This window comes from Falco rusticolus, chromosome Z, assembly GCF_015220075.1.
Source record: "Falco rusticolus isolate bFalRus1 chromosome Z, bFalRus1.pri, whole genome shotgun sequence".
Lineage (NCBI taxonomy): Eukaryota > Metazoa > Chordata > Aves > Falconiformes > Falconidae > Falco > Falco rusticolus.
In genome coordinates this window covers 17698691-17726253 of record NC_051210.1, presented here as the reverse complement: position 1 = coordinate 17726253, position 27563 = coordinate 17698691, and the positions used below count along the sequence as shown (strand labels likewise).

Sequence of the window (27563 nt, the reverse complement as noted above, 5' to 3'; positions counted from 1 at the left end):
CGGCGGGGGCCGGCCGGGGGCAGCGGCTGGCGGCGATGGAGCAGCCGGCGATGACGGAGCAGCCGGCTCAGACGGAGACGTGGAAGGCGCGGAGCCTGGAGGAGCTGGTCCGCATTCTCCATCGGATATTCGCGGAGGACAAAGTCAGCGTGGAGGAAGTGCAGGCGCTGATGGAGTCGTACGAGAGCAACCCCGAGGAGTGGCTGCAGTACGCCAAATTCGACCAGTACAGGTACCGAGCAAGCCGGAGCGGGGACCCCCTGCGCTGCGCCCCGCAGCCGTGCGAGCGGGGCCGGCGGCGGGGCAGAGCTGCTGACCGGGAGCGGGGGAACCGCCGGGCGGACGCCCCCCCGTGCCGCCCCGGCCGGCAGCCCCTCCGGCGGCGCCCCGAGGGAGCCGAAGGGCAAAGGCCCGCGGGGCGACACCGCGGTGCCCCGCGGCGGGGCCGGGCGGGGGCGGGGAGCAGGCGGGGCGGTGGCGGCCAATGGCGGCACCGGCGGGCACGGGCGGGCGGCGGCCCCGCGCTGGGCTCCGGCGCTGCCCGCGGCTGCGGTCCCTCGGGCCGGCCCCGCGCAGCGCGGCCGGGAGGGCGCCGGGGCGGGCGCCGCTGCGGCCCGCCCGAGTAACCGGCGGAGGGGCCAGGACGCGCTGCAGCAGCCGGGACGGCGTTTTAACGCGTGTGTGGCGGGGGCGCCCAGGGAGGGCGGCCGGCAGCAGCAGCCGCTCCGCCGGGCTGCGCGGCGTGCCGGGCGGGAGCGAACCTGCGGCGGGGCTGGTGCGGGTGTGCCCGGCCTCGCCGGCACGTCGGGAGCCGCCTGCCCGCCACGCTTCGGTCCCTTCCTCCCCCGGCGTTGTGCCGGGCGAGGCTTTTTGCTGTTTGCCGGGAGGAAGGAAAATACCTTTTAGTCGCTCCTGCTTCGCTAACAACTCATTTATTCCTGTCATTTCTGGCTTCCGTGCCTTCAATTTCAATATAAATGCATTTTATTTGAGCACGTCCTTTAAAACAACGAGCAAAGAAAAAATTCCAACCCCAGGAGTTTTCCTTTTAACCTTGCTATCATGAAAGCATCATTCCAGCTTGACTTTTTTTAGCCTCCTTTCACCTAACGTTGGCTATTCCCCCCTTTCAGAGCAAATCACAAAATTAGTAACAGAACATAGGAAACTAAGAATTGGAAAAACAAAATGTGCTAACATTGGAAGTATGCATGGCAGCCTTTTTCGTTGGTTTGTTTTTTTGGTGAGCTTTTTTTGGCCAGCCAGACCTGCTGTACAGAAATAACAGCCATTGAAATGTTCAGTCAAATGCCAGCATTGATTGCTTAAGTTCTGTCATCATAGGAAAAATATGTCTACGTAATGTACGCACAAATTTTGAATGCAGTGAGAGACAGTATATAGATGCTTTGAAAGTTATTTATTATGAGCATCCTATCTTGACTAAAACAGAGTAGTGGTCTTATGGGGAAACTAATTAAAAAACATTCAGTCGACATCAGTGCACCTTCTGTGTGTCCCTGCTTGCATCTCTTAGGCACCAGTGAGGCATCCTGTCACTGGCGTAAGTGTTTGCTTTACTTAGCCAAGTAAAGTGCGAATAGTCATGACTACAGCTAAAATGAAATGGAAAGGTCCCACTGCGTTACTTGCACTGTAACAGCTAGAAGCACCAGCCCCGCATCAGAAGAGCCCCACCACGGAAAGAAACGTATAGAGCAAAATCACAGTCCACTCTAGTGACCTTTTCAATAGAACGACTTGATCAGCAGCTCAGGGAATGCTTGCAGGAGTGTGCCAGGAAACAAATGTAAGATGTTGCTATTAGAGCTATTATTTCCAGCCCTGAGAACAAATCACAGTCTAGAACATTCATATTGATATAAAGCCTTTAGAAGCAAGTTTATTCTGTGCCAGCTATAAGTTAGCATGTGAAAAGATCTTTTTAAGAAATTTTGCTCTGATAAACTTTGTTTAGAAGTAGATGCTGACAGAAATTACTGCACAGGTGGTTTATCCTCACACGAATGCTGCAGTACAAGACACAGAACTTTCAGGAACAGAGGAGGAGGACCGTGTATGGAAAGCCTGACATCTTAAGTCTTTGTTTCTTTGGCTTTGTACAAATGAGTGCTGTGTAATAGAAGAAAAGCCAACACTATCTGAAAAGGAGCTGCAGAAGAATGTAACCATGTATTTTTCTTGTTTCATTGCAGTCCTCTGTTTCTAATTATAAGCCAGCTGCTGAAGTGATTTCATTCAACAACTATTTTGATTTGATCCTGTGTACCATTCTGGTCTCAGACTCACAGTTCCAAACTCTGATAGGCTATATAATTCAAAAGCAATTATTATAAAATATTAAATATATCCAATTTTTTTCCCCAGAAAAATAACTCTTACAAAAAAAGTTGAAAATACATTTTTTTTTTGTCCCCCAAGTAAAACTTGGCTTTCAAGAAAAAGAAGAAAAATAATTTTTGTATGTCGCAAGCTTCCTTCTTAAACATGTTTGTATAATTTTGTCTTTTATAGGCATATCAGTACAGTATAAAGAAAACACTTTGTATTTCAGGTATACAAGAAATCTTGTGGACAATGGAAATGGAAAGTTCAACTTGATGATCTTGTGCTGGGGTGAAGGGCATGGCAGGTTTGTATCCAAGGGCTATGGTTTTATTAAGCAGCTATAAAGCGACTGTATCTTTCACTGTCACACATAAAGAGAAAAATAATCAGCCTTATGTGAGCTATCAGAAAGTATCTGGAAACTAAACAGTGCAGAACTCCTGTTGGTATAGCAGTCCTGAATATTTGCTTTATCTTTTGCAAGTTTGTACCTCATGGACATTTTTAGAGCACTCTTTTAAAAATGCTGTTTTTCTACCAAATCTAAGCTTCCCTTCTGTCAGAGGAGGTTTTTAATCCTAGAGATACAGTGAGTCCTGTGGGCAGGACAGGCTGACAAGACCCTGTTCAGCCTGACCCGTATAGCAGACCCCTGCAACATGTGTTGCAGAAGCAGGACTTGGTGCCATTTAAATAGTCTTTGTTCTCTCATGGTGTTTAAATCCCGCCTCTGTGACAAGATGAGAATAGTTAGGTTTGGGTTAGGACTGCAGGCTGAGGAGGGAGCCCCTTCCCAGCAGTACTTGTCTTTCTTTAGGTTCATGCATCCTATCTCTTCCCTCAAAACAGACCTCACAGCTGATGTTACCTCCTGAATTCTGTACACAGACAGAACACTGGGTTGTGTAGTCCCCACAAAAGTGAGGGCAGGATCTATCCTTTGGAGAGTCTTTTACAAAATGTTGGCTAAAACAAAATATGGAATAACAAAACTTGCAGGTTTTGAATAATTATTATTTCATTTAAATAGAAAACCTAAGGAGATGTTGAAGTGGGGTTTTGTTTGTTTCAATTGAATGTGCAATTGAACACTTACAATAGTCTCTAGGGGATGCTGTGACGTTATCCTCTGAAGGATATAAGAAGTGAGCCCACCACCTCTGCGCCTTCCAGGCTATTCCCACAAAGCCTGTAATTTATGTCAAACTGTGTTTGAGTTGGATGAGCATTTGCTAGAGCTAGACTGAGACCACAAGTTGTTTTTGCTTCCTACATGAGGAGGATCAGATTGTTCTCGTGGCTTGTGGAAGGAGCGTGACAACGTGGCATTTGTGAACTGTTCTGTGCCTGAAGCAAGCTCTGGGCTCTTGGCATCTCAGTTTGTAAGAAACCCTGGCATTTGTTTACTGAAATACTGAAAACAGTAACACACAAGTACCATGTTTTTGATTGAAACTCATTAGCACTGTATTTCCAGGGGGGGTCATATTCCTCCTACTCCCTTGCCTCCAATGTGTGGAGAGCTCTCCCTTTGTCCTAATCCCATTGGCTTCTAAAACAGTTAGTTCTCTACTTAAAACAAACCAAAACCAAAACTAAGCTGCATATCTAGCCCACATGTCTCCAAATGTAGCAATTAAAATGTACTTTGGAGGAAGGAGACAGATAAAGCAAGCAGACAATTCATACCAGATCCTGCTGTTTTGTCCATGTGTTGCCAAACTAGTGAAGTTAACAGTTTACTGTAGCTGGTTGTACTTAGTACTGTCAGACTGAGAGGTATGGCATTTTTTCTTCAACAAATGTCAGTGCACCACAGCAGTAAAGAGACCGCAGAAATTATGCAGAAGTAACTCATTTCTCCCATGTTTCCAGAGTGAGCATGGAGGATCTGCAAATATCAGGTATACTTGCAAGTTTCTATCAGCCTCTGCCTGGGGTCACTGTGGAAGCTGTAATTTTGTTTCTTAGCCCACGAGAGTTTTTGCATTATGAAGAATTTTTCTGTCCTCCTCTAGACTACCTTTGTATTCCTCTGTGGCAAAGTCATAGGCTGATCAATATCTGACTCTTCTCCAAGTCCTGCTGTATGTGAACTCATCTCAATACATTTCTAAAGTAGCAGTTTTAAGTAGGCATACCTTTGTCACTGTGAACGTTTTTTTCCACAGACTTTTGTGCATGACCCATGTGCAATACCATTTCATTCTGTGGCTATGTCCAGGTACAATATGCTATGCCACCTGTCCTGTTTGCTGTACTGAAGTTAACATGTATATCGGACTGAGTTTGGTTATTCTTTTTACATATATAGCAGCATCCATGATCACACTGACTCACACTGCTTTATGAAGATCCTCCAGGGAAATCTAAAGGAGACTCTGTTCGAGTGGCCTGAGAAAAAGGGGAATGGTGAAATGACTAAGAAATCAGAACGAGTTTTGAGGGAAAATCAATGTGCCTACATTAATGGTAAGCTATTAAACTTGTTTTGGCAACTACCCATCCATAAGTCTTACTCCTTACAGAAGAGTTCATGGCCTTTCTAGTCTCCTACCTTTAACAGTAATGGCTATACACACAGCTAAAGAACGTGGCTCTCTAGATTGTGCATAAATCTGTATTTAGATTCAGTGAAACAAACAAGCATACAAAAGTCCTTTTAACTCACCCTTAAGACATTGCAGCAATTGCTAGATGCTTAAATATGCCGGGTATGTCCTCTAGACCAAGCAGCCTTCAGCATCGTGTCCCTAATGACTATCTGAAATTGCTTGTAAACATAGACCTTGAATAGTATTTTGTGAGAAACAAGAGAATCAAAGTCTAGATAGCTTACTCACCTTGATTATTTTTTTTTCAGAGAAACAATCATTTTGGTTAGTCATGGAAGACCTAGGTCAAAAATGTAAAAGCTGTCTATGGAATAAATTGACCGGCTAGGAGCAGAGGCCCCAACCCTCAGTGCTACATGTCCACATCAGCAAAAGACTGTCATGCTGAAGTGCAGTGTCAGTGGAATTGAGATGCTCAGGTCTACCCAATCTACAAAAAACTTGTCTAACTCCATAGATGCTGTGAGACATCTAAGTCTCCACCAGTAAGGCTCTCTAGGTACCTAAATCCATGCCATGACATGTATCTGTAACTGTCACCACCTTGTGCTAGACTGGAGGCCATCCTGGAGTGGCCAGCTGGGTGTAACGTATTCTGATGCTTTGAAAGACGCTGCACATCATGGTGAACAGCAATGAGTTCAGCAGAACAAAGGCAAAGCATCAAAGAAGGGGGCCATCTGCCTTTCGTGTGATGAGTTAAAAACTGGAGCACACACCTTGTGAGGCTGAGCTGGGGAGCTCCCCAGTTGGAGGGAGCCTCATGTTGGGTTATGGATGAAGCCAGGGCAAGGGCATTGGGGAAGGAAAACTAGTGCTCTGCAGCTCTCTGTTGAAGGTACACCACATCAAGTAAAAACAAAAAATTCATATGACAGGAAGTGCAAGAAGGAGCTTGGCATGTCTGCTGATGAGAGTCCATGTCCCTGGCATGGGAGCAGACTCTGTCAGGTTTTCCTACCTATGCGATCCTTTCCGATGCAAGCAATTGCACCCTGCATGCATCTGGTCCGAAGCTTCCTTGATTGTCTTAAATGAATTTGGTATCCAGTTCTGTGAGGCAGTTTGGATCTCTGCCATGTTTCATAACAGATGTTTTTGTTTAAAAGAAACAGATAAAACAAGTAGAAGGAAAACACTGACAGTGTGATTGCCCTATTTCAATAGTGAATGACTTTCATCTTTCTATTGCATGCTTCTTGGTTGCTCTTGTACTTTATTTTTAAATAAACACTGTTTATTTGAGTCTCCCCTTAGATGAGCACAGATTTAAGACTGTTTTCCCCTATGTCCTCCAACTAGGTAAACTATGTTAACAATGCTTAGGGCTTACACTTCAAATGTATCAGGGTTAAGAGTGTAATCATTCTGAGGGTATCGTGCCTACGTTGCACAATACAGGCCTACGTATTATATAATATATTTATTCAAGTACAAAGGCCTGAGTTGTTTTTACAGCAGGGTCATAAATTTAAATTCAAGGTCTCTTAAGTAACTCAAAAACTCCAGTTTAGTGTAGAATGGAAATGGTTTGTTTTGAGGATTAGATTCTTCATACCTTACGTTTTCACATAAGAGTTTGATTTCTGTATCACCACAGAAAATGCCGTTACTTCATTGGTAACCACACAACAGACAGTGCTTTGTTTTATTACATGTTCAGTTATGCTTAGTGTTCAGTTGAGGTTGGAAGTATGCCAGTCACTGCTAATTTGTCACCTTAGTCAAACGAGCAGACAAATGAAAAGCCTGTTCTCCAAACTAATAAACTGGAAGGATTAATTAGGAGACGGATGCCTGCAGTTGAAGACAACTACACCTCTGTCTGTAAGTCCATGGCCCAAATACACATAGCTGACACTTAATGTGACTGATATCCTTGTGTACTGGGCTAAGAATTAGCAATACAGAAACTTTTTCCCTGAAAAATATCTTTCTAATTTTTAGAAACAGAAATCTTCCTGCTTCTGGAGCATCAATTACAACAGCATCTCCTAGGAAAGTAAATAACCTTGAAATCTCTTGGGAATGATGGCTAGAAAATTACTGACAGCAGAGGCTTCCTTAAGTTTCTTTGGATTTATATTGTCCTTCATCCTGTGGCAGATAATCCAGAAGTTACATGAAGTGTGGAAGGCAATAACATATTTTGAATTTCTAGTGTATGTAGGAATCTGTGCTAGAGATCAGCAGTCACATTCCTTGTATCAGGTTCCTTGTTGCCCGTAACAGTGCGGGTGTGCCTAACCGCCTTGCTCATGAGTTTTAGTTTAGAAAGCATTTTTCCAGGCATCTGAAATATCATTAAATCTTCCCGCTAATGCAACCTCTCATTTCATGCCCTTGGTGGTGTAGACTCCATTGGCCTGCACCGTGTGGAGAACATAAGCCACACAGAATCTGCTGTTAGCCTGCATTTGTACAGCCCACCCTTCGACAGCTGTAACACCTTTGATCAGCGGACTGGACACAAGCACAAAGTCAAGATGACCTTCTACAGCCAGTTTGGAGAAAGGACTCTCTGTGTAAGTACAAGATGGCACGCTTCCCCTCCTGGCCCCAGGCTCTGAGCCCCTGCGGGGACAGGTACAAGGTGCTGCCCTCTTGCCTGTTCTGGGCAGAGCACCAGTGCCCTGGGACGGGTGCATGGTCCAGCAGCCCTGCCTCCCCCAGGTCATCCCTGTCTAGGACCAGCATCAAACCTGTTTCCAAATACTGCTTGAGCTGTCAATTCACACTTCCCTTGCATGGAGTTCCTTGCTTTGTAGCTTGCCTACCCTTCATCAGTAGGAGATCAGTTCCGAGTAGAGAGGAGGATTAAAGAAAATTTTGCTACTAGCTAGGTGTGTTCAGGCAGCAAATGATGGTGAATGCAACCTAGTCAATGGAAAACTGTGAAGCAGCTACATTGTTTTGGCCAACTTCAGCCATGTGTAAAACGTTTCCTGCCTAAACTGTTCTGCCCAAAAGCACCACGTTTCAGGTCAGTTGTTTTAAATCTTCTAGCTTACTGTAAAGAATTTTTCAATAAATTTAATTATTTAAATGAAAACTTTGACACAGAAAGACTTACTCCGAGAGTGAGAGTAGGCTGGTTGGCTGATGCCTGCATTCTTGAGCAATGGCATGAGATTTTATTTGAATAGGAAAAAAATCTTAAGATCAGCTTTGGGGAACCAAGCTAGGACATCTGGGAGACTTTAACAGGATTCCTTTTAGCACTCGTCCATGCATTGGGAAGCATAACTACTTATACAGGGAGAAAAGACAGATTCTTGATGTTCAGCCACAGAGGTTCAAAGACTTTGGTTTTGTTAGATACAGAACACTTTCACCTTTCACTGAAGCCAGAAATTCAGTGCTTAGGGGTTTCCTGGAGTGAGCCCTTAGTAAGACCTAGTTAAAGTTTTATATAATCAACAAGTACCATGTAAATTATTTCTTTGAAGCTTGTCATATTACATGATTACAACTTTACCAAACAGCTGAAACACAAACTTTGACCTTCCCAGATTTGAAAGGCCCTTGAGAAAGGGAACTCAAATTTATAGTTCAGCTTTTAAAGGAAAATTAACATGGAAAAATGTTGAAAAAAATTTGCACAAGAGTTCAGCGTTTGCTTGCTTTCTTTTTGTTTTAAGTGTTTATTGAATATGAAGTATGTAAGATAACAAGTGAGGCTAAATGTTTTAGCGTGGACTGTTTTCCTACTCTTGATCTGTAACCATCTGGCAGTGTTTCTACCTTTTGTGGGAAACAGGATCTGGCTTACAGGAGAGAGGTAAATTGCAATCATTGGGTCTCTTTCATGATTTCCTGTAAATGGAATTCCACTAAGGGGGAAAGTGGTAGCAAGCCTGGGCCATCCAGCTGCCTGAAATGACTTCACACCACAAAAACCTCCTGGTCTTAGTGAGGATTTCTGGAAAGCATGCTGGATAATCAATCTTTCTTTTGCTTGCCAGATCTCAAAAGGATGTAGGAAGAAAGAAAGCTATAAGTTAAAAATACCAAAAGAGTAATGTAAAGTATACTTGTGTATCTTTTGTGAGTGAGGAGATCTGCCTAGCTAAAGCTCATTCAATGCTCATTCAAAGCTCTTTTTCTTAAATTTTTCTGCAGGTAAAACACACAGCTGAATCCCTAGTGGCTTCTGGCCATGATTAAGCCTAGATTAACTAACTCTCCAGTAAATACATAATGTTAAGTAGGCCTAATAAGTAAAACAGTATGTAGTATATCCAAGGACTTCCAAGTTACTCAAAATAACTATTTACACAGTTCAGGTACAAACTATGAGAATACTGATGTAAGAAAACCAATTTTGTCTTGGGTGTCATCAGTTCCTGCTGCCAAGAATTTTGCTGGGAGAAGTGGTTTCTTTTTGCAACCTGTCTTCCAAGCTGGACTTTCAAGCATTTCTGTCAAAACGAAGTAAAGCAGAGTACTGGGGAGAGAAGATGGGCTGAAAGAGGAAGTACTCCTCAGTTGTCCCTTCTGCTGCAGGCTTGTCCGTGGTCACACAGAGCTAGTGGACAGGGTTATTTTGTCAGGTGCACCGTGCCCTCTATCAAACCCTGGCAAGGAGTACTGAGAATAAACGCACTAAGTTTTGTAAGGTGCTGAGCTACTCGAGGAATAAAAGTCCATGCTGAGAACATGAAGCAGGTGGTGACTGTCCCTTTCTTTAAAACGGCAACCTCTTCTCTTTCCTTGTAGGCAACAGCAGTGCCGCAGGAGAACAACTGAGAAGCACCAGCATGTGTTTGTGTAAGACCTGCTGAATGTTTAACCAGGGACGGAAGACGTGCATGGCTAAGGCCAACAGCCAACTATGTTTCTATACCTTGTACATAGGAGTACACTAGGGCAGCTTCCAGGCCACCCACAGTTCCCCTGAGTGAATGCCGATTATGGGACACTAAGCTAACCAGTGCCATAAACTACTTCAGAGGTTAGATGCCTTTCTTAGGCTCCTGTCAGAATTAAGTAGTTTGTTTTCTGATTCTAGCCTCCTTTTAATTCCACTTCTGATACCACACTGCGAATATCAGAAATAGGGTTTTTAAACATCATTTGACACTACTTAATAGGCCTATGTGTATGTATGCTTTCAATGTAATTAATAACTATATAAACTTCTCAGCTTCCAGTCACTTGTACCTATAGGTAGTACATAAAGATACAACTAACTTCTTCTTTTTTCCAATTAAGTCTTTTAGGGGCTTCTTTTTTTTTTTTTTTTTTTTTTTTTTTTTTTCTAATTAAGTCTTTTAGGTTTTAATGCTCTAGGCCATTTTGATAGTTTTGTGCTTTTTTTTTACTTTTTGTTTTTTACAATTTAATTTGTCAAATCTTGTTTAACATAGGAGCAGTGAAATGCTTCATGCACAATGATTTTAAAAACTGATTGGGCAGAGATTTGGGTTTTTAATATGACTAATCATACTTAATTCAGCTAATGTCCAGTTTCCAAAGTATTCTGTATAGCTACTGAAGAACGTAACTGAAATAAAACTGGATTTGTGCACAGATTTCAAAGTTTTCAGCCTTTTTCTGCTGGTGACTGAAATATTCATCACACTTTACCAAAATGCACATTCCTCATGAACATCTAAGTCTTTTCCAAGCAATACACTATTAGAAAAGGCTTTAAAAGGTTGAAAGTATTTGAAACATGCGAAGAATCCTGATCCCAATTAAGTTGGTGGGAGTTCTGCCATCGAGTTCGCTGATGCTTAGTTTTATCCTCCAGATTTAGTTACAAGGAAAGAACCATCTTGAGAAAAGTTACTTCTAATTAAACATAACAAAATCTGCAAAGCTGCCGCGCTAAGCTTATCCCATTCATTTAATGCAGCTAGTAACATAAGACCCAGCAGATTACGTGTAGTCTTCTACTCTCCTAGTTGACAGGCAGCAGTTTGTTTTAACAGTATCCTTTTTAGATGAGTCACATACTTCTCCCGGTGTTGACAAGCCCAGAAAATACTTAATGAGATCCTGTTTGCAAGGAGGCTGTGTCAAATTTTCAAAAAATGTTTGAGAAGTGTAGCAGTTCTTAAGTGAACCTGTGCCCTTGGGCTGCAATTACTCCTTGAAAGGCAGTGCAAAAGCAGTGGGTGCTTTGCAAATATTTCTTTTTTTTTTTTTTTTTTTTTTTTTTTTTTGGGGGGGGGGCGGTGGGGAGCAGGGAAAGGGGCATGGAAGGAGAAGAAAAATGAAAAGATAAAGCAGGCCTAAAGGCAAAAGTACAGGGATAAGCATCAGCAGTTAAGTGGGGACTGTCTGCATGAGGTGGGCCTAGAGGCTGTGCCAAGGAGGGGTCAAGCGAGTGTGTAGCCCAAAACTGGAAGAAGCATTAGGAACAATGAAACTGCAGGCATAAAGAATCCCTTGTGCTTTTCTTGGGGTCCAGTATACCCCAGTGTTTAGTATGTCTCTTTCTCATTAACTATGAACCAATTCCTGAAAAATCTTGTCAAGCTAGATGCTGGGCTTGAGCATCTTAATTTGGCATGGCTCAAGTTGTGGTGAGAGTATCACAGGACCAAAGAGGAGCTAAGGATGGCAGTCCAGCTGCCCAGTCATGCAGAGTCACCTACAGCAGGTAGCTCAGGACTACATCCAGGTAGATTTTGCTTATCTCCAAGGATGGAGGCACCACAGACACTGGGCAAATTCTTCCAGTGTTTGACCACTCTCACAGCAAAGAAGCCTCATGTTTAAACAAAATGTCTTGTATTTCTGCTTGCATCTGTTGCCTCTTTCCCTCCTCCCCCTTCTCACAGGAAATGAGCAGTTTTACTTAACTAACTTCAAATGTTGCATATTCATCACACTTTTGCTTACCAGGTAAAATTAACGAACAAACCCAATAGCTTGTAGATGACAGGTTGTCAGGTCATGGGAACTGGAAAGATTGGAGAGACAGCCAAGAAGCACAGCAGTGATGACAGCAGCTAGCTGTACCCAGATCCATTGGTATAGAAACTCAGGCAGTACTCCAGTTAGCCACGCACATGACGTGCCTAGCAAGTGATGCAGAGCAAATACAGCAGAAAATAGGTTTCCCAAACACTGTTTAGCCACAGCAAACATGGTATCATACATTGCATAGAATAATACAGGAATTCCAGTGTTTCAGAACAAGGTACTTACCAGGTACTTACGTCCACCATACCAGAAACGTAAGGGGGTAGCATATACAACAAAAAGGCCACAAATACAGGAATCCTCAAGACAAATTATGAATTGGGTCCAGAGTCCTTAGAACACATACCACAACTGCTACATTTGCTCCTTCCCAAGCACTAGCTGTGTGTCTTATGCTCTGTACAGCACAAGCCTATAGCTAATACCCACTGAAAGAATATTTAATAAATACCAAGCACTATAACAAGAAATAGAGTCACTTTTTCACTTACACAAATATGTTCATAAAACCTGTGCTGGTTTAAAACATAGAAACCAGTGAAAACAAAATGGTATTTGCACATTATCATGGCTGAACAGGCTAAACCTAACATATAAGAGTACTTGAGCTTTGGAGTACTGCTAACTGGCCAGCTGGTGAGGTAGAAATATGCTGTGGGTGACAGTTAGCTTTCAGTGGCAATGAACATGTTTTGTGCTTCATATCCTTTCCTCTGGGAAGGTGCTATTGAGCAGTGCCACTGTAAATTGAAGAGTTTAACACTTGCTTGCATTACAGCTAAGGTCTTTAAGTGGTAAGAGATACTGCCTAAACCATTAATACTAATAAATCATTCAGGCTGTCAACACCAGGAGGAACTCAGACTAACTATGACTCGGTGCATTCACTAAGATTTCAGTGAAGAAGCTTCAACAGAAAGACACCGGGAGGCAAACTAATGCCAGGAGTGGAGTGAAGTGCAATATTTACATGTATTGAGCAAATTGCAAGAGTTTAGTGGTTTTGGTTTTGTTTTGGAGAGTCATTACCAGAAATTTTGTGAGAAGAGAAGTTTTTTATCAAAGACACGTTTTACGTGGGAAGGCTTTGTAGCGAACAGTTGCTGGGAAAGCATATGCCATATGCAAGGGAAAAGCTAACAACAGGGACTTCTCTGGGAATGGAAATGCTATCCACATCTGTCTGTCTGTGGCTGATGAGGACTAGATGCACAGAAACTCAGGACATGTTCTGAGGGTTTTCACCTATGTCTAGCCAGCAGGTGAGTAGCTCTTTTTCTCCCCATGCTGAGATGTGGGAGCTCTGGAGGCACGAACAGGAATTGTGGCTCAGACAGGGTTTCTTGCTGTGTAAACACAATTTCTTAATGTTCTTGTGGGTAATTGAGCCTAGAGTTACTTTTTGTCTAACTCATTACAAAATCTTAGCAGAGCCAAACTAGTTCAATTTGTTCCTTAATGCTGCGTGACACTTAGTAATGTTTGAGCATTATTCATCTTCTTCTGTTGTTGATGTATAGAGGAACACAGCAGAATCAAAATCCACCCTATATGTAACCCTGCTTCCACTACAAAGATTTTTTCCCAAGACCACAAAGATACAAGATGTGCTATTCACTAGCTAATCCTTACGGTTATTTTTTCACACTCCTATCATGGCTAAGAGAAAGCTGTGTTGCAAGAATATAGCCTTCCCAAGGTTAAAAGAGGTGACCTGCCTACAGTGACTTGGTTTGCAGAGACAAGCAGAACAACATGAAGCTCAGTAATTTTGAACAATACCATATATTCTGCTCTTGCTGGTGTAGCTTGTGAAAGATATTGCTGTCCTTAAATGTCAGAGCATCTTGTGTTCTGGGGATAGACAGTAGCCCCAGCCTTTCTGGCTGGTAAAGGAAGCAAACCCACCATGGACTAATTGTGCAGGCCTTCAAGACTAGTTTTGACACTTGTATCTCATACGAAGCCTTATTCAATAATTAGATTTTGAATCTTTGAATCCAGTGGGTACATTACACTGTATATCTTCAGGGTTGAATGGCCCCCAAAATAGGAATAGACAAACTCTTCTAACCTAATCGATCATTCCTGCATGCTACACAAGAAATGTCTGGGCTTTTTTGATCAATAATGAAACATCTTATGTCTTTTCCAGACCTGTTTCCTCTTCACTTTTACTCTAAAATTCACTAAAAACCTTTGGTACAGGCAGATGAGTACATTATTTTCTCTTAAAGCCTGACTTCTTGATAGCTGAGGTGTGCTTCCTTCCTGTCCCATTGTAGGTTCAGAGGAACACGTAATGTTAACAGCAACTCTATTTGCACTTCACTTCCCAGCAGGCAAAAAAAAATCCTTTTATGAACTACAAAGATAAAGTGTATATTTGTTCAATGGCTCATGCCCTGGTTTATTTTTCATGCCCATTCTGCTCTTGGTTTTAGATTTATAGTCTTTCAGGACCCTGTGCTCTCCCAGGTTTAGTTTAGCTAACTGGCTGACCTATGGCCAGCAGTGGTGAAGAACGTTTTAAAACATGATGATAAAATGTGAATTAATGTATTTCTTAGGGCATGAAACTTCATTAGCCTGCTTCCTTAATTCATAATAATTAGAGAAACAACATAAGAGGATTGTGTGGCACATGCTATTCTGATCTGGCTGGTTTCCATGAGATCCACATGAATTGCAAATCTACCATGAGCAAAAACATGTTCCCTGACCAGAAAGCAAAACTTCTGCTCCAAAAGACAGCTACATACTGTTCTCTTCTTTTAGACACTCAGTATCTTTTTGAGTGCCTTTCAAATCACACCATGAATGCAAAGGGTTGTATTTTGTTTGTAAGTCACAGACTTAGGAACCCATGAGAGCAGTAGCCAGAAAAATGAACTTCCTCTTCTCTCCCTCGCTGAAAAAGATGCCTCTGCAACGTATGACATGTTTACAGTGAGCACTCTGATCAAATAAGCATGCTGAAAAATGTTTCTTCCCTTGTTTCTATCTGCAGGCAGGTACAAAGTTTTGCCCTGAAGAGGATTGCAAAACAGCTGTGTAAGTGCTTGGCGCTAGATGCAGAGACATCCTGTTGATCTCTCACTTAGAGGATGTGCCCTGAGAAGTGCATGCCCTAAGCATAAGGACAGTCAATCCTGAGGAGCAGAAATAGCTCTAGAGATTAGAGAACTACTCTGTAAATGCTGAAGGTCTGTTGCTACTGCAAAGACCAAGTTCATTTGAGGTCTGGTTACATACTGTTATAGAAGCCATGGTCTGAACCTTTCACTGGAACATTGAATAGCCTACTGGGAGGCACTCAGACCTGTGGCATATAGGTATTCCTCTGTTACAGCTAGGGCTCTGAATGGGCCTGGGATTGCTGGTATGCGAGTATTTACTGAACATATTCTTAGGGAAGAAAATAGCATTTATGAAAGCTTACTTCAAACAAAGTGTGCAAAATAGTCCTGTTTAAACTCAGTGGCTGGAGGAAGCCTTATCACCTTTTTGGGCTAGATCTTTATAGGTTGGAATATTGATGCTGTTGTCAACTGACTTTTACAATGTTTTACATTGGTTGAAACAATGGTTCTTATTTTAAGCCTTTACTAGGACTGCGTGCTTAATTCTGGTTACGTTTATTACGTGAGACTTCAGATGGTGGCCCTCCCTGAACAGGGTCACTTATGAGTGAAAAGGCACTGCTTGAGAAAAGCTTTAACATCTAGTGCTTCATGTTGGCCAGGAGTATTCAGAATTAGTCTCTGGACAAAAGGCAAGTGTGAGCAGAAGAGTCTCTTCCTACATCGTTGCATCAGTTAAAAGAAATATCACACCTCTGCTTTTGCACTTCATTGCTTCATTGCTTCATTGCAACTTAAACTCAGATTAAGGAGGTCCTTTCATCTGTTGTACCTACTTTGGGGTTCTGATATCTTGGAAAAATAAACCCCTCGGGTTAAGATGTATGGTTTGAATTCTGGCCCCTGCTTTCTTGGCACAAAGCACTTGAAAAAACAGCTAAAGTCACCTGAAGACTCCTCAAACTTAGAATTTTTGTTAGCGCAGTGGTTAGGACATTTTGCAGAGCAGTGTAATATTCCAGTTGTAAACTTTTCTTAAACCAGGCAGGAAAAGTACTCCAGGTTCTCAATGAAAATGAAATGCATAACGTACAAGAAAGTAAATTATTGTTGCCTTGTTACATGCAATGTGATAGCACTAGTGCCATTCCTCCAAGAATTGTGGAAGTGTGTTACAGGTATTAGAGAACTAGACTCTCATACACAAAATGACATAAATTATGCCTAAGTAACTTGTATAGCCTCAACTGCTGCAGCATCTGAGATCCTAAAAATATTTATTCCTGTGGTATCAAGCCTATGGCAGGTCAATAGCATTAAATTCTTTAATAACAAGGGAATTTAGGCACAGTGAAATTGGTGACCTTCTGTTAGACAGGGCAGATAGCTCTACAAAAGTATTTCAAACCTGTTGCTAGTTCCCAATACAATTGGGTAGTCTGTATTTCTGTTGCTACCTAAAAACATATGATCTTCTGTGGAGAGCTAAAATATAGGGCCATTAATTGTTCATATAGAGCATCTATAATTGAGTTACCCTGCACTTCTATTGTAAGACTGAAAGGTTGAACTAAGACCTAGAAATACCAAATGCTCATTTGCAGGGAAAGCCCACTCCCAGAGGAAATAACACTAGGTATTTTGTTGTAGTCTTTGACTCTGAAGACACCATCATAACATTCCATAAAAGCATCTTTCATAATCAGAAATTCCCAAACACTTGTGCAGGTCTTTTCCACAGAACGGAAAATGATTCAAAACAAGCGGAAAATTGTTTCCATAGACTTGTACTAAAATAAAGGTGGGGTTTTGGAAACCAGTTAGTTCTAAACAAAACAATACCCAAATATTGACTTGCCTTTGGAATTCCCTTATTTCCATCTGCAGAGCAGCTAGTAAGAGGATCCCAAGTGAATGAGTGAGTCACAGAGTCACTACAAAGTTAAATGCTTACCTCAGTTCAAAGTAATTTCTTTGAAACAGTTGCTTCTCTCTATTATTTTAATAGCTGTAAGGGATATCTCCCTGTCACTTAAAAAAAACCCAAGCGATTGCAAATGACTGCATGCCCACAGTACCGCTAGCTTGGGCTTGCAACCTCTGTTGAAAGCCAGCTATACTGTATGACAGATAGATTCCAAAGTTCAGGGTTTGCCATAGGCTCAAGCTCCCTGGGGTTAACTGCGTGAAGACATCTGTACGGTTCAGTGGGGAACAAAGAGGACCAAGACACACCAGTGATTTAAAATGGACAGGCCAAGCAGTTGCTACCTCAGCTATCTCCCTGCCCATCCATTTTCCAAAGGCTGGAGCCTCATAGCAGGCTGAAGCTGCTTCTGAGCCACGACAGCCTGCATCTTTTCATATTAAGACACTCTGAAATTGTGTGCCAGATTTGCTAGATTTGGAGCGGTAAATCCCAAGTTCATGAGGAGCTAAACATACTTTTGGCTGTCCTTGGTGCAAGGTGGAAAACATGGCAGTCAGGTCACATTCAATGAACAGTGAAGCAGCAACCACTTCAACTGTCAGCTACTTCCTTCAGATTTAGGATGGGAAGAAAGAAGACATTTTGGTGTTGTACTAAGTCTACTCACTGACATGACAACTTGGAACTGCTGGCAGTTGCTTTAACTCTCTACACGGATGATCTAACCTTGTTGTTAAAGAAATACAGTGGCCTGAAGCAGTTTCAGCTTGCTCTTTCTCATGGCACTAGTGAAAAGCAGCAGCACGTTAAGTTAGCACACAGATGTACCTGCATAGTACCCCACACTCTGGGTTCATGGAACTGATTCCATGTTCAAATAAACAGAATTTAAATAGCCATGCCTGAGGAATCATGCAGCAAAGAAGGGAAGATAAAGAACTTGGACCAAGCAGTCCTAGTGGCAGTAATCATGAGATTCTGAGACCAGAGTTGCCTACACAAACCAGATCTCAAATGAATTTTTTATAGAAGTCTTCAATCAATTCACAGTCTCTTCTTCCTAAGATCACGTAAGATCTCCCCATGTAAGATTTACTTGAGGACTCTGGGGAAAATGTTCCCTTGGAAAATATCTGGAATTATTGATTGGTGAAAGGGCAATGACTTAGCAGTTAAAAGCAGTGCTGATTTCTCAATGTTATTACTACCCATGTTATTGTGATGCAAATAGCTTATACCAAACATTAATAATGCTGAGAAGAGATTTTTGTTTAGTAAGTACATGAAGTTCCTATTAGGGGCCAAAGTACATGGCCTTGTCTACAAGGGTGGGGACATCATGGGTTATAGGAGCCAGCGTTGCCATCTCATTTGAATGAATCATGGGTATATCAGGTTTGTTCTTTTTTGCTTATTAATAGAGATCTGCTGCAGCACACTCACTGGACCACTGTTCTGGGGTATGCACTGGGCTCTTAAATACTTTTGGGATGCTGCAGCTCTGTTGGCATTTCTCCTAAGCACAGATTTCTTACTAGCTACCGGTGTGTAGACACAGGACCTCACAGGCTAGCTGCCTTCTCAAGTTCCTTCAGGTTATTCCTCAGGTAGCTTCTCAGGTTACCACTAGCTTTTCCAGATTTGTCAGTAGTTTCCATGTACTCATCCTTTGGCACTGCATTTCCCAATGAGCCACAAGGAAGGTAACCAACTTACAGATGATCATGATGGGGGGTCTTTGAGATAAGATGGGCCTTGTAACTAATTTTTATAATTCATAAATTAGTAAGAATAATGCCCCAGAGACCTATTATCTTCCAGAGACCCCAGAGATCATTACCTTCTGATCATTAGACCAGCTAGCACAATTAGGAAGGGTGGACAAATTTCAAACACATACAGCCTTTCTGTGCCTGGAGACAATGAGCGCACACAGAATTTCAACTCAGAAGAAATGTATGTCTAAGTTATGTCTAAGATGGCAATCTTCTGGTTTACAGGAAGGTTTCTGATGGAGCTGGGGTTCTTTTATAGAAGAGTAATACCAGTCACACACACCCCACCACCCCCAACCTACTCCCCCCAAAAAACAGAAGAAGGCAATAACATGTGATTTACAGGAAACTTGCAAAATAAGACAATGGTTAAGTTCAGAAAACCTTTCCAGACAAGTGCTTTTGTAGTAAATCTGGAGTTTTACTGTTCACTCCCACAGAGCTAGAACTGGATTCAGTGGTGTTGATCTCTCCCTATCCTAATGATCTGATGGTGAGGTTTTGTGGTTGTGGGTTTGGACAGGGAAGCACCAGTGCAGTACCTGTTAGGTCCCCTTCAGCAGAGGCAGCTGTCATTTATAAATTCCAGTGAAATCTCCTCAATCAAACAGGAGACAGACTGTTCTTCCAAGAGGTCCCTAGCACCAGAAGTGTGTGGGCTAACTGGGATGTGAGACTGTGGTGGTTTTTGTCATGTTCTGGCTCCAAACCCCTTGTTTTCTTTAGTTTCTAACTACTTTTCATTGCAGAGCACGTTAGCTCATCTCATTGGAATTTGTTTTCTGTTTTCCACTATTTCAAGCCTCCATCCTGGTTAGTTTTCAACTTGGAAATTACCTTTTTCCACAGACACATTTTTTTCCCCTAAAGTTCCGATTAGACACTTTTTTTCCCCCACTTTTTGCATTACTTCAGTAAGTTACTACTCACCAAGAACACTGTGCAGCTGTATCTTTCAGTGTGGCTGAATGTTTTCTCAGGTTAGGAGGGTGTCTTTGCTGGATGCGGACCAGTAATATCTCATAGCAGTAAAAGCAGTGAAAATAACCCAGGCATTTTAAAGAGCAGTCTTGAAGTGATTTGTACCTTATTGTTCACTATCTTGGTTCTGTAGGAATGTAGTATTAGCTCACAATCCATTTTTATTTCCTCCTTTTCTCCTCTTTCCATCTTGTTTTGCCTCCTTTTTCTTCCTGACTTTATACCCTAGTTTCTTTCCCCCACTGTCTTCATCTTGTTTTGTATGCACCATTGTCTACAGCCAGAAGAGGGAACATAATTATGTGGAGAAGCTCTGGCAAAACAGAGTGGATAGTTTAAATGGATAGGCAAAGCAACATATCTAGCGTGGAAGATGTATAGATTATTCTTCTACTCTTCTACCGTATTATTTTCAGACACCTTCAAATTGTATCTTATCTTAGGGCTTTAACCTGCTAAATAAATGTACCAAATTGACAGGATTCTCTGTCTTGCCTCTCTCCCTTCTCGTCAGTGGTGGTTACATCGAGGCTAACAGACCTCTGTGCATTAGAGGTTTCTCTTTCCTTAGGGACCCCATATTTGCTATCATTAAGGCTTCTTGCTTTAAGTCAAATAGGTAGGATGCTGAGGTTATTATTAGGGCACAGAAGGAGGAGAATGTTGAAATGGCAAAGAAATAATTTTTTCAGAATGGAAAGTCACCATAATCTGCAAGATATTTCCTTGGGAGTCCTTTCAATGCCTAAGACCAAACTGTCAAAGTTTGTATATGGCTAAAGGAAGCAAGAAGAGAGAATTAAAGAGCCAGATTTGCTGTCAGCACGAAGTGCTCAGTACCTTCTGGGGGAGCCCTGGTAGACATCTTCATTGCTGTGCCATGTTGATGATGTATCATCACATGACTGTGACCAGTGGAACCATGCCCTAAATTACCAGAACAGGTCAAGGTTAAATGCAACATAAATCCTAGCAGCCAACAGGAAATGCTCTGCTGGTATGTTGCACAGTAGCATCTGGAAGACATCACATTACAACTACATCTGGCTCTTACTCTAAGCCTGGCTTGTTTAAGATTTGAGTGCTTCTCCTTGAGTAGTAAAATATTTTAAATCATAATACCACTTAAAATAGTGTACATATTATGTCACACCATAATACACGATCTCCACTTTCACTTGAGAAGACAGAAACTTAAAACCTGTTTCATAACATGCAAACACTTTAGATTTATTTAACATTTTATACTTCTCTTGGCTGGGCTGATTTTCAACTTTCTAAATATATAAACTCTGCTAAACTGAATATTCACAGAAAAGCAAAGCAGGAGGGTTCTGAGGGGTAATTTTTCCTGTTCTACGATTGTAAATTGAATAGTACATCCCAAATGAATGAGGAAGAATCTTTGCCAAAAGTTTTTTTTAAATAGAAATAATTACAATGAGAGATGTGCCAGTTTAGGACAGGTGGTTAAACTCAACCAACTGTATCTATGTGTATACAGTTAACCAACTCTAAACTGTATCTATAGCTGTATGTACAGATGCCTGTTTACAAACAAGGAAATAAGAATTATTTATTCAAGGACTAAATTTACACAGCAATTGGTGCCTGGCTGCCTTCATGAGATGCACAAAAAGTGTTACCAGAGCTACAGTAGGTGCATGGCTTCTGCTGGAACGGGGTTAGAACTGCCCTGTACTTCACACCTGGCAATGCTAAGAGCAGACAGCCTGAGGGTTTAACACGTGCTGTGTGTCAGAGCCTGCACTTCATACAGTCAGCTTTCCAAGGGACAGCCAAGACAGTGGGTGGAATGGAAACTGGTGTTCTGGAAGGAGAAGACTCATTGTAGTCTGATGCCATGGCAGCTGGCACAGATGAAGCAGACAATGCAAAGCTAATTCAAGACAGTTGAAGTCTTGAAAGGGAGAATACTCCTCTCTTCAGTGGCAGAAGGACTGAAGAACAGTTTGTGTACTTTTCTCTTGGATCCAACTGAAAGAGTGCAGTCCTCATCAGCACTTCAGGATAAAGATTGCTTGCACTGTAGTTGAGGTGATATGCTTGACTTAAGCACCCATCTGTTGCTTCTTCTGTAGCTTTAACATCTGGTTTCTTAGCACATCTTTTATTCCTTCAGATTTGATGTCTTGCACGCAGAGTAATTAAGCTACACTCTGATAAACAGCTGGGCTTTTCACATTTTGTATAGCAAAGCATTAATTCAGTTCACACCAACTTTCATTTCCTTGGGCTGATGTTTATTTAAATAAAGTTGTGTATCTTTACTTAAACACAAAATGCATTATTCAGTGATATGATGACTTAAGTTCTACTTTATTACACTTAGGCAGACCTGGTGAAATCACGTGGTTATATTGATCTGAGCTCAAACAGGTTTCAGTTCTGACCTTCGATATACTCACATAGAATTCCTGCTGATTACAATGAGAGCCAAGCACCTGCAGCCAAGGCTCAGCATTTGGCCTTCAGTCAGAATATGTTAGCTTTTGCTTTTCTCTAGATGCAGAGGATACATAAAAAATGTTGTTTATTTTAAACTTGTTTTTCTTTTCTTTTGCTTGTTTAAAATGAGGTGTCTCTTCCCATCATCTTCCCCAAGTCACAAAGCTAACTTCTGACTTTGCCAACTGTAGTTCTCCAAACTTGCCAGTACTTTTGTTTTGCATCAATGATGAGTACAGGTCACACCACTCCGTTGACACAAAGACATATCTTTCCAGTGCAGCCCAGGGATGACACAGGTGACCCTGCCCGTCTGTTTCACAAGCAGAAGTATTACGTCAGTCCTTATTGGAAATTCCCCTAACCAGGCACCTTGTGAAAAATGATGTTTTAGCTGTTTAGATGGTAACTAGTCATGTTTATACATGAACTGTTAAACTAATTTAGCAATAACATATTTTAAATTACCATCTTGCACAATAATAAAAACTGAAAACAGCCAAAAGTAATATTAGTTTGAATGGCTTCAACTGAACTGGCCAAATATTTTTAGCATTTCTTTTAGTGTCATTCCAACAGGGTACACAAAAATGGAAGGTGAGACAGAGTTTTCTCATTCTGTTTCCAGTCAAAGATGCAGCAAGAAATGTCCTGCACCAGAAGCTTACGATGTCTGAAGATAAAAATACAAAAAGTTTTTTGGGAAAGGAAGAATTACTACGAAGTTTCTGAGACAAAAATCTTAGTCAGAGAAATAAGAATTATTATATATGGTAGCTTTGAGCACCCAGAGGTTGTGGTGTCCTGAGGGACTCCACTCACTGCTCCTGGACAAGGCACTGGAGTATTCTTCCACTTCGTTTTGCTCCTTAGGGAAATATTTACCACTGTGCCTGGCAGAGCATAAGTACACATGACAACTCAAAGTAGTTCAGGTCAACGGATGGTTTATATCTACGTGTAGTGTATCTCTGTCTCTCATAGTGCAGGTGAAAAAAAGCTGTCCAGAAGGATAAACTGGATCAAACTTCTAGGTAGTTCTAGAAGCAGAACTGGGATAGGCATGGGGAAAAGGACAAAAAGAAGCAATGAGGGTTTAGATTAAGTTCTAAGGCAGCCTTGCTCACCTGACCATAGCTACTGCTGGGGTGAAAGCACCACAGAATAGGTCTATTTAAAATACTTTGATGCTTGTGACAGACCCCACATTATGCTGATAAAACAAGTATGCATTTCTGAAGGCATTTTGTGCAGTTTACTATGAATTTTTTCTTGTGCTAAATTTGGCAGGGTGCTTCTGATGTTAAAATATTCCTTTCCTGCAGCAACCTGGGGGTCAGGTTTTGGAATAGGCTGAATTTCAGAAACGGTTATGGAAAACTGATTTTGAAAGAATGCTAATGCATGTATCTAGGTATTTAGATGTGTATGCACAAGACTTAGATGTGTATGAATTATAAATAAAGGATTGTAAGGTAATTATCATTTTAAGGAGGTAGGGCTGGAAGAGACTTCCTTTTATATACTAGCAAAGAATTTCATTTCTGAATTTCTGAATTCTGAAGAAGTTTTGTGGATTTTTACTTTTTTTGTTTTGGTTTGGTTTTTTTAAGTCTTGGGGTACTTTATGTACACAGACCCTACCAAAATGATGGCTGCATAGCTTCAGGCAAGGATTTTATTTTGTCAGTATCATTTTCCTGATTTTCCTCTGAAAGCTTTTAAAATAGTTCTCCTTTATAAGATTTGATGGCTTAAGTTTATGTAAGAAAAAGTTTAAAAGTGGAAGACAAATTGCTATTTCAATCTATTCTGTCTGCTTAAAGTTCTCTTCTACCATTGCATTCCCAAAATCTTGTCCATAAGATGTCTGAAAATGATCATTCTTTTTTTTTTTTCAAAAGGGAAATCAATAATTGGAGAAATGTGATCTTAAGGTCATGATAAAAGGCTGACAGAAATATATAAAATAGCAGTTGCAAATGAAAGCTTGATGGCTGGGTTGCAAAGAGATCCCTAGACATGCTGACTGTTGAAAAGCTGATGACATGAGCAGCTTTACTAAAGTAATGGGAGGAAGCATGTCCTTTGATAGGACAGACCATGTGAAAAGCTGACATAAGGCTTCTCTGCCTGACTGCCACAGTCATCTGCTCTTTTAAAAGTAGTGAGCAGCAAGAAAGTGTTCTGTGTCAGATAATGGAGGAACACCTGAACAGGTGAACATTCTTGAGACAAAGGTGTCTCTCTTTCAGAGTTCACACACTTATGAGTGTGGTGAAAGTACTGGACAGCCAGAGAACAAAATCTCACTCAAAATTTTGTCAAAATGCTGCACGGGAAATGTGCATTTCTGAATAGCTTTCTATTCTCTTTTTGCTGATTTTCTCCCCTTCTTACTGTATTTCTGTCTTTTTACATGTAATCATTGATATTTCCATTGATTCAATTATTTCACATCGTTTGATGTGTCAGAATATTCTGAAATATTAAATTATATAAATAATTCTCACACCAGCAAGACAATTCAAATGCTAATGCTAATGTAGATGCCTTATTCCAGGTATATTCTTATACTACAGAGTATTAGCATTGATTCTGTCTCACTTGTTGTCTGAGAATTCAGAAAGTCCACCTTTGAAATGAAAACCCTTCTAAGCATCTTGGCCCATGCAAATGCCAAGTTGTCTCGTTGTATTTGAAAGACAAAGTCCAACTGAGCGTGTTAAAAGGGGAGATTTAAAAATGAAAGCTCAAAATATCAGAATAAGTTAAAAGTGACAGCTGTTTTATGGAAACTTTGCTGAATTTCTTTTAGTAGACAATTCTGTTTAAATACTGCTTAAAAATATTGAAATCACTTTTTCCTGAAAGATGTGAACCAAATAACACACGTCTGCTTCTTCAGTTAACTCATGCCTTGAAAAGGCAGTTTCCAGTGACGTACAGAAAACAAAGTCTCATCACTTAACAAGGTCTTTTTCTTCAACTTTTCTTTTTTTTTTCTAACATAGATATTTTAAACATAAGATCAGGCAGCATTTTTGGCTTTGTCCTTTCATTGAACTGATGTGGGAGGAAACAAAACACCTGACAGAAGATAAGAGCCTCTTGTCACATGGCATGCTGATGGGGATGATGGGAATATCTGCTCTGAGTTCAGGTGTCAGAGTTGGACTCTGTAGCAATAAGAACAAGGAAAGGACTGAAAAAATAATTATTTTCCTTCTTTGCCTGGCTTTCTGAAAGTCAGTACTCTTTCAACAAAAGGACCTTTAGATTTGCAGATATTTGGGATTGAGGAAGAGGTGTTCAGTTTCACTGTTGGCTCTTTCCAGCCAAAGCTACAATTCATCAAGCTTTTACCAGCTCACAGAAGAAGAGTTGTCAATCAACAGTTAAATTCTGGCATGAATAGTGCCTTTGTAAATATTTCTGTTATGCCTTTGAAAGCACACAAGCCAAAACAAAAAATCTTTTGACAGTGTGTGAAAAACAAAACTGAAATGTTTCAACAGCCTTTTGCAGCTAGAAAGCTGGCCATATAAACTCTTTAAAATTGAATGCTCTTTGTCAGGTGGAGGAAAGCTTGTGTTCTGAGATTTGACCATCAGGCAGCTCAACAGTGCAGCTGTGTGCCTTAGAAAAGTGTTTCTAGCTGTGTGAGTTGGTTGGGTGCATTTTTATTCACCTCATGAATCATTTGCAGTTGACATTGTATTGATCTTGAGCGAGTTTCCCTTCTAAAGGCATTAGCAAGACTTCAGTCAGATCTGATACACGGTAACTTCAGCCAAATAAATCCCCAAGGTGAGTGATTTCCTTACCTGGAAGAATCAGGATCTGAGTTTGTGTTGTTTCCTTTTTTAAATGCCGATTGTTCTTGTTGTCACAGGCTCAGCCTGACTCGTCAGTAGCACCAGCAGAAAGCAGTAGGTAAGTCAGGCTTACATAAAGTATTTTTCTGTGTGATGTCCCAATTCAATTAAGTCATGTAAGCGTATCCCTGACTTTAAATACAGGGATGGTATCTGTAGGTTGAAAGAAAGAAAAACAAAATGCTGAACTGCTGGCCAGCTTCTGAGATGTTTTGTTTATCCTCCATGTGTGGCTCCACTGGGCCTGTTATTCCTGCAGCAATGTCTTTCTTAGCACGACGTGCAGATAGCCATGATGGAGGGAAGAGAAGAGAAGCAGGTTTTTTAAGAGACAGTGTGAAAAGAAGAGCCTTGCATACACAAAGAATGTATTTTGCGCATGTATGTTTTTTTGTCACTTGTATAAGATGGTCTCAATGACGTGTATTGCAGAAAACGTTGCAGGTACTGACTAACTAAAGAGCATTGGGACAGAAGTGGAGTAGTTATCTTGAGCTGCACAATCGCACTTGAAAAACTGAATATTCAGATTTGTTTCAATTAAAGGGCACATTGGCTAAAGCTGCCAGTATATCTTGCTGCTTTCATTGTAACTTGTCTTGGATTTTAACTTACATCAGTGATGGCAGGACAATTGTTAGTACCACATCTGACATCTGGCAGACTCAAGAGCCACACCACTGGTGTCAGTCTGCTTAGAGGTGGCTGGGAATCCAAATTCTCTCATGAAAATTAAACCCAAGACTTTGTGTCCTAGGCCCTGCGTTTGTGGGAAAGTTGTGGTTTTTTACAGGATATACTGCTTCATGCTCATATACAACGATTTGGGGGGTTTTCTTCTTAGTTATCTGGCGTCTTTTGCATACTATTTAAGCCCCTTTGGAAGGGCATAAGTCTATTCTAGAATTGTTATGTTTTCAGGAAAATAATTTTCAGCAGCTACCTAAAGTTAGATCAACAGTTCTCCTTCGGACAGTCATCCTGTTGCTATGCCATTCTGCACAGATTTACAGCTGAATTAACCTGTGTCTTTTTATCTGTAGGTCTTTTAAGGTCAGTTCAGCTGACTGTAACCTTCTGCTTAGATTTTAAAATTCAACTAGCCCCAGTAAAATTCCAGTTTATGTACATTCAAGAACACACCCCTTATAGTAATCATTTTACTTACCTCCAGGTGCACTTAGTAGGAAGACCTGCAGTTCTTTGATCACTGGGAAAAGAAAAAAGTTCTCTGAAATACCAAGACCTAGCAGCACTGGAAATGCAGGAGAAGGCTGAACCCCAGTATCTTTGAAAAATAATGAATGGGGAAGGCGTCTCTGTAACTTCTGGTGCCAAGAGGGAATCTTTTCTTCAAACAGAAAGAGATTCTTCCAGATTGATTCTTTTTTAGCATATCAATCTTAATTCAGAAATAGGATCTGGAAATTTAAGATACAAATGTGAACCTTTAGGTGGAGAACTAGCCTGCAGCTTCTGCTGAGGGGAATACCACTAGCTAGAATGCAGGCTGGGATAAACCTCCTTAAAATGATGAGGTGTAATCC

General features: G+C 41.2%; 1 protein-coding gene and 1 long non-coding RNA gene across 2 annotated transcripts in view; one reads left to right on the top strand and one right to left on the bottom strand.

The window, feature by feature from the left end:
• Positions 1–10498, top strand: CDO1 (cysteine dioxygenase type 1). The gene is made up of 5 exons (XM_037372614.1): positions 1–232; positions 2576–2653; positions 4664–4821; positions 7320–7489; positions 9684–10498. Exons 1-5 carry the CDS (start codon positions 36–38, stop codon positions 9711–9713), a joined length of 633 nt encoding a protein of 210 aa, XP_037228511.1. The 5' UTR covers positions 1–35; the 3' UTR covers positions 9714–10498.
• LOC119140959 overlaps positions 10171–27563 on the bottom strand; it is a 35522-nt gene continuing 18129 nt past the window's right edge. The window contains exon 2 of the long non-coding RNA XR_005101797.1: positions 10171–27226. This is a non-coding gene — a long non-coding RNA (uncharacterized LOC119140959). The remainder of the gene's footprint in view (positions 27227–27563) is intronic.

Bases quoted from the DNA above. Each gene is read 5' to 3' on its own strand.
- CDO1 (XM_037372614.1), top strand. From the start codon at position 36: ATGGAGCAGCCGGCGATGACGGAGCAGCCGGCTCAGACGGAGACGTGG. The intron at 2,654-4,663 runs GTTTGTATCCAA...TTACATATATAG, and splicing joins TGGGGTGAAGGGCATGGCAG to CAGCATCCATGATCACACTG. The intron at 7,490-9,683 runs GTAAGTACAAGA...CTTTCCTTGTAG, and splicing joins TTGGAGAAAGGACTCTCTGT to GCAACAGCAGTGCCGCAGGA.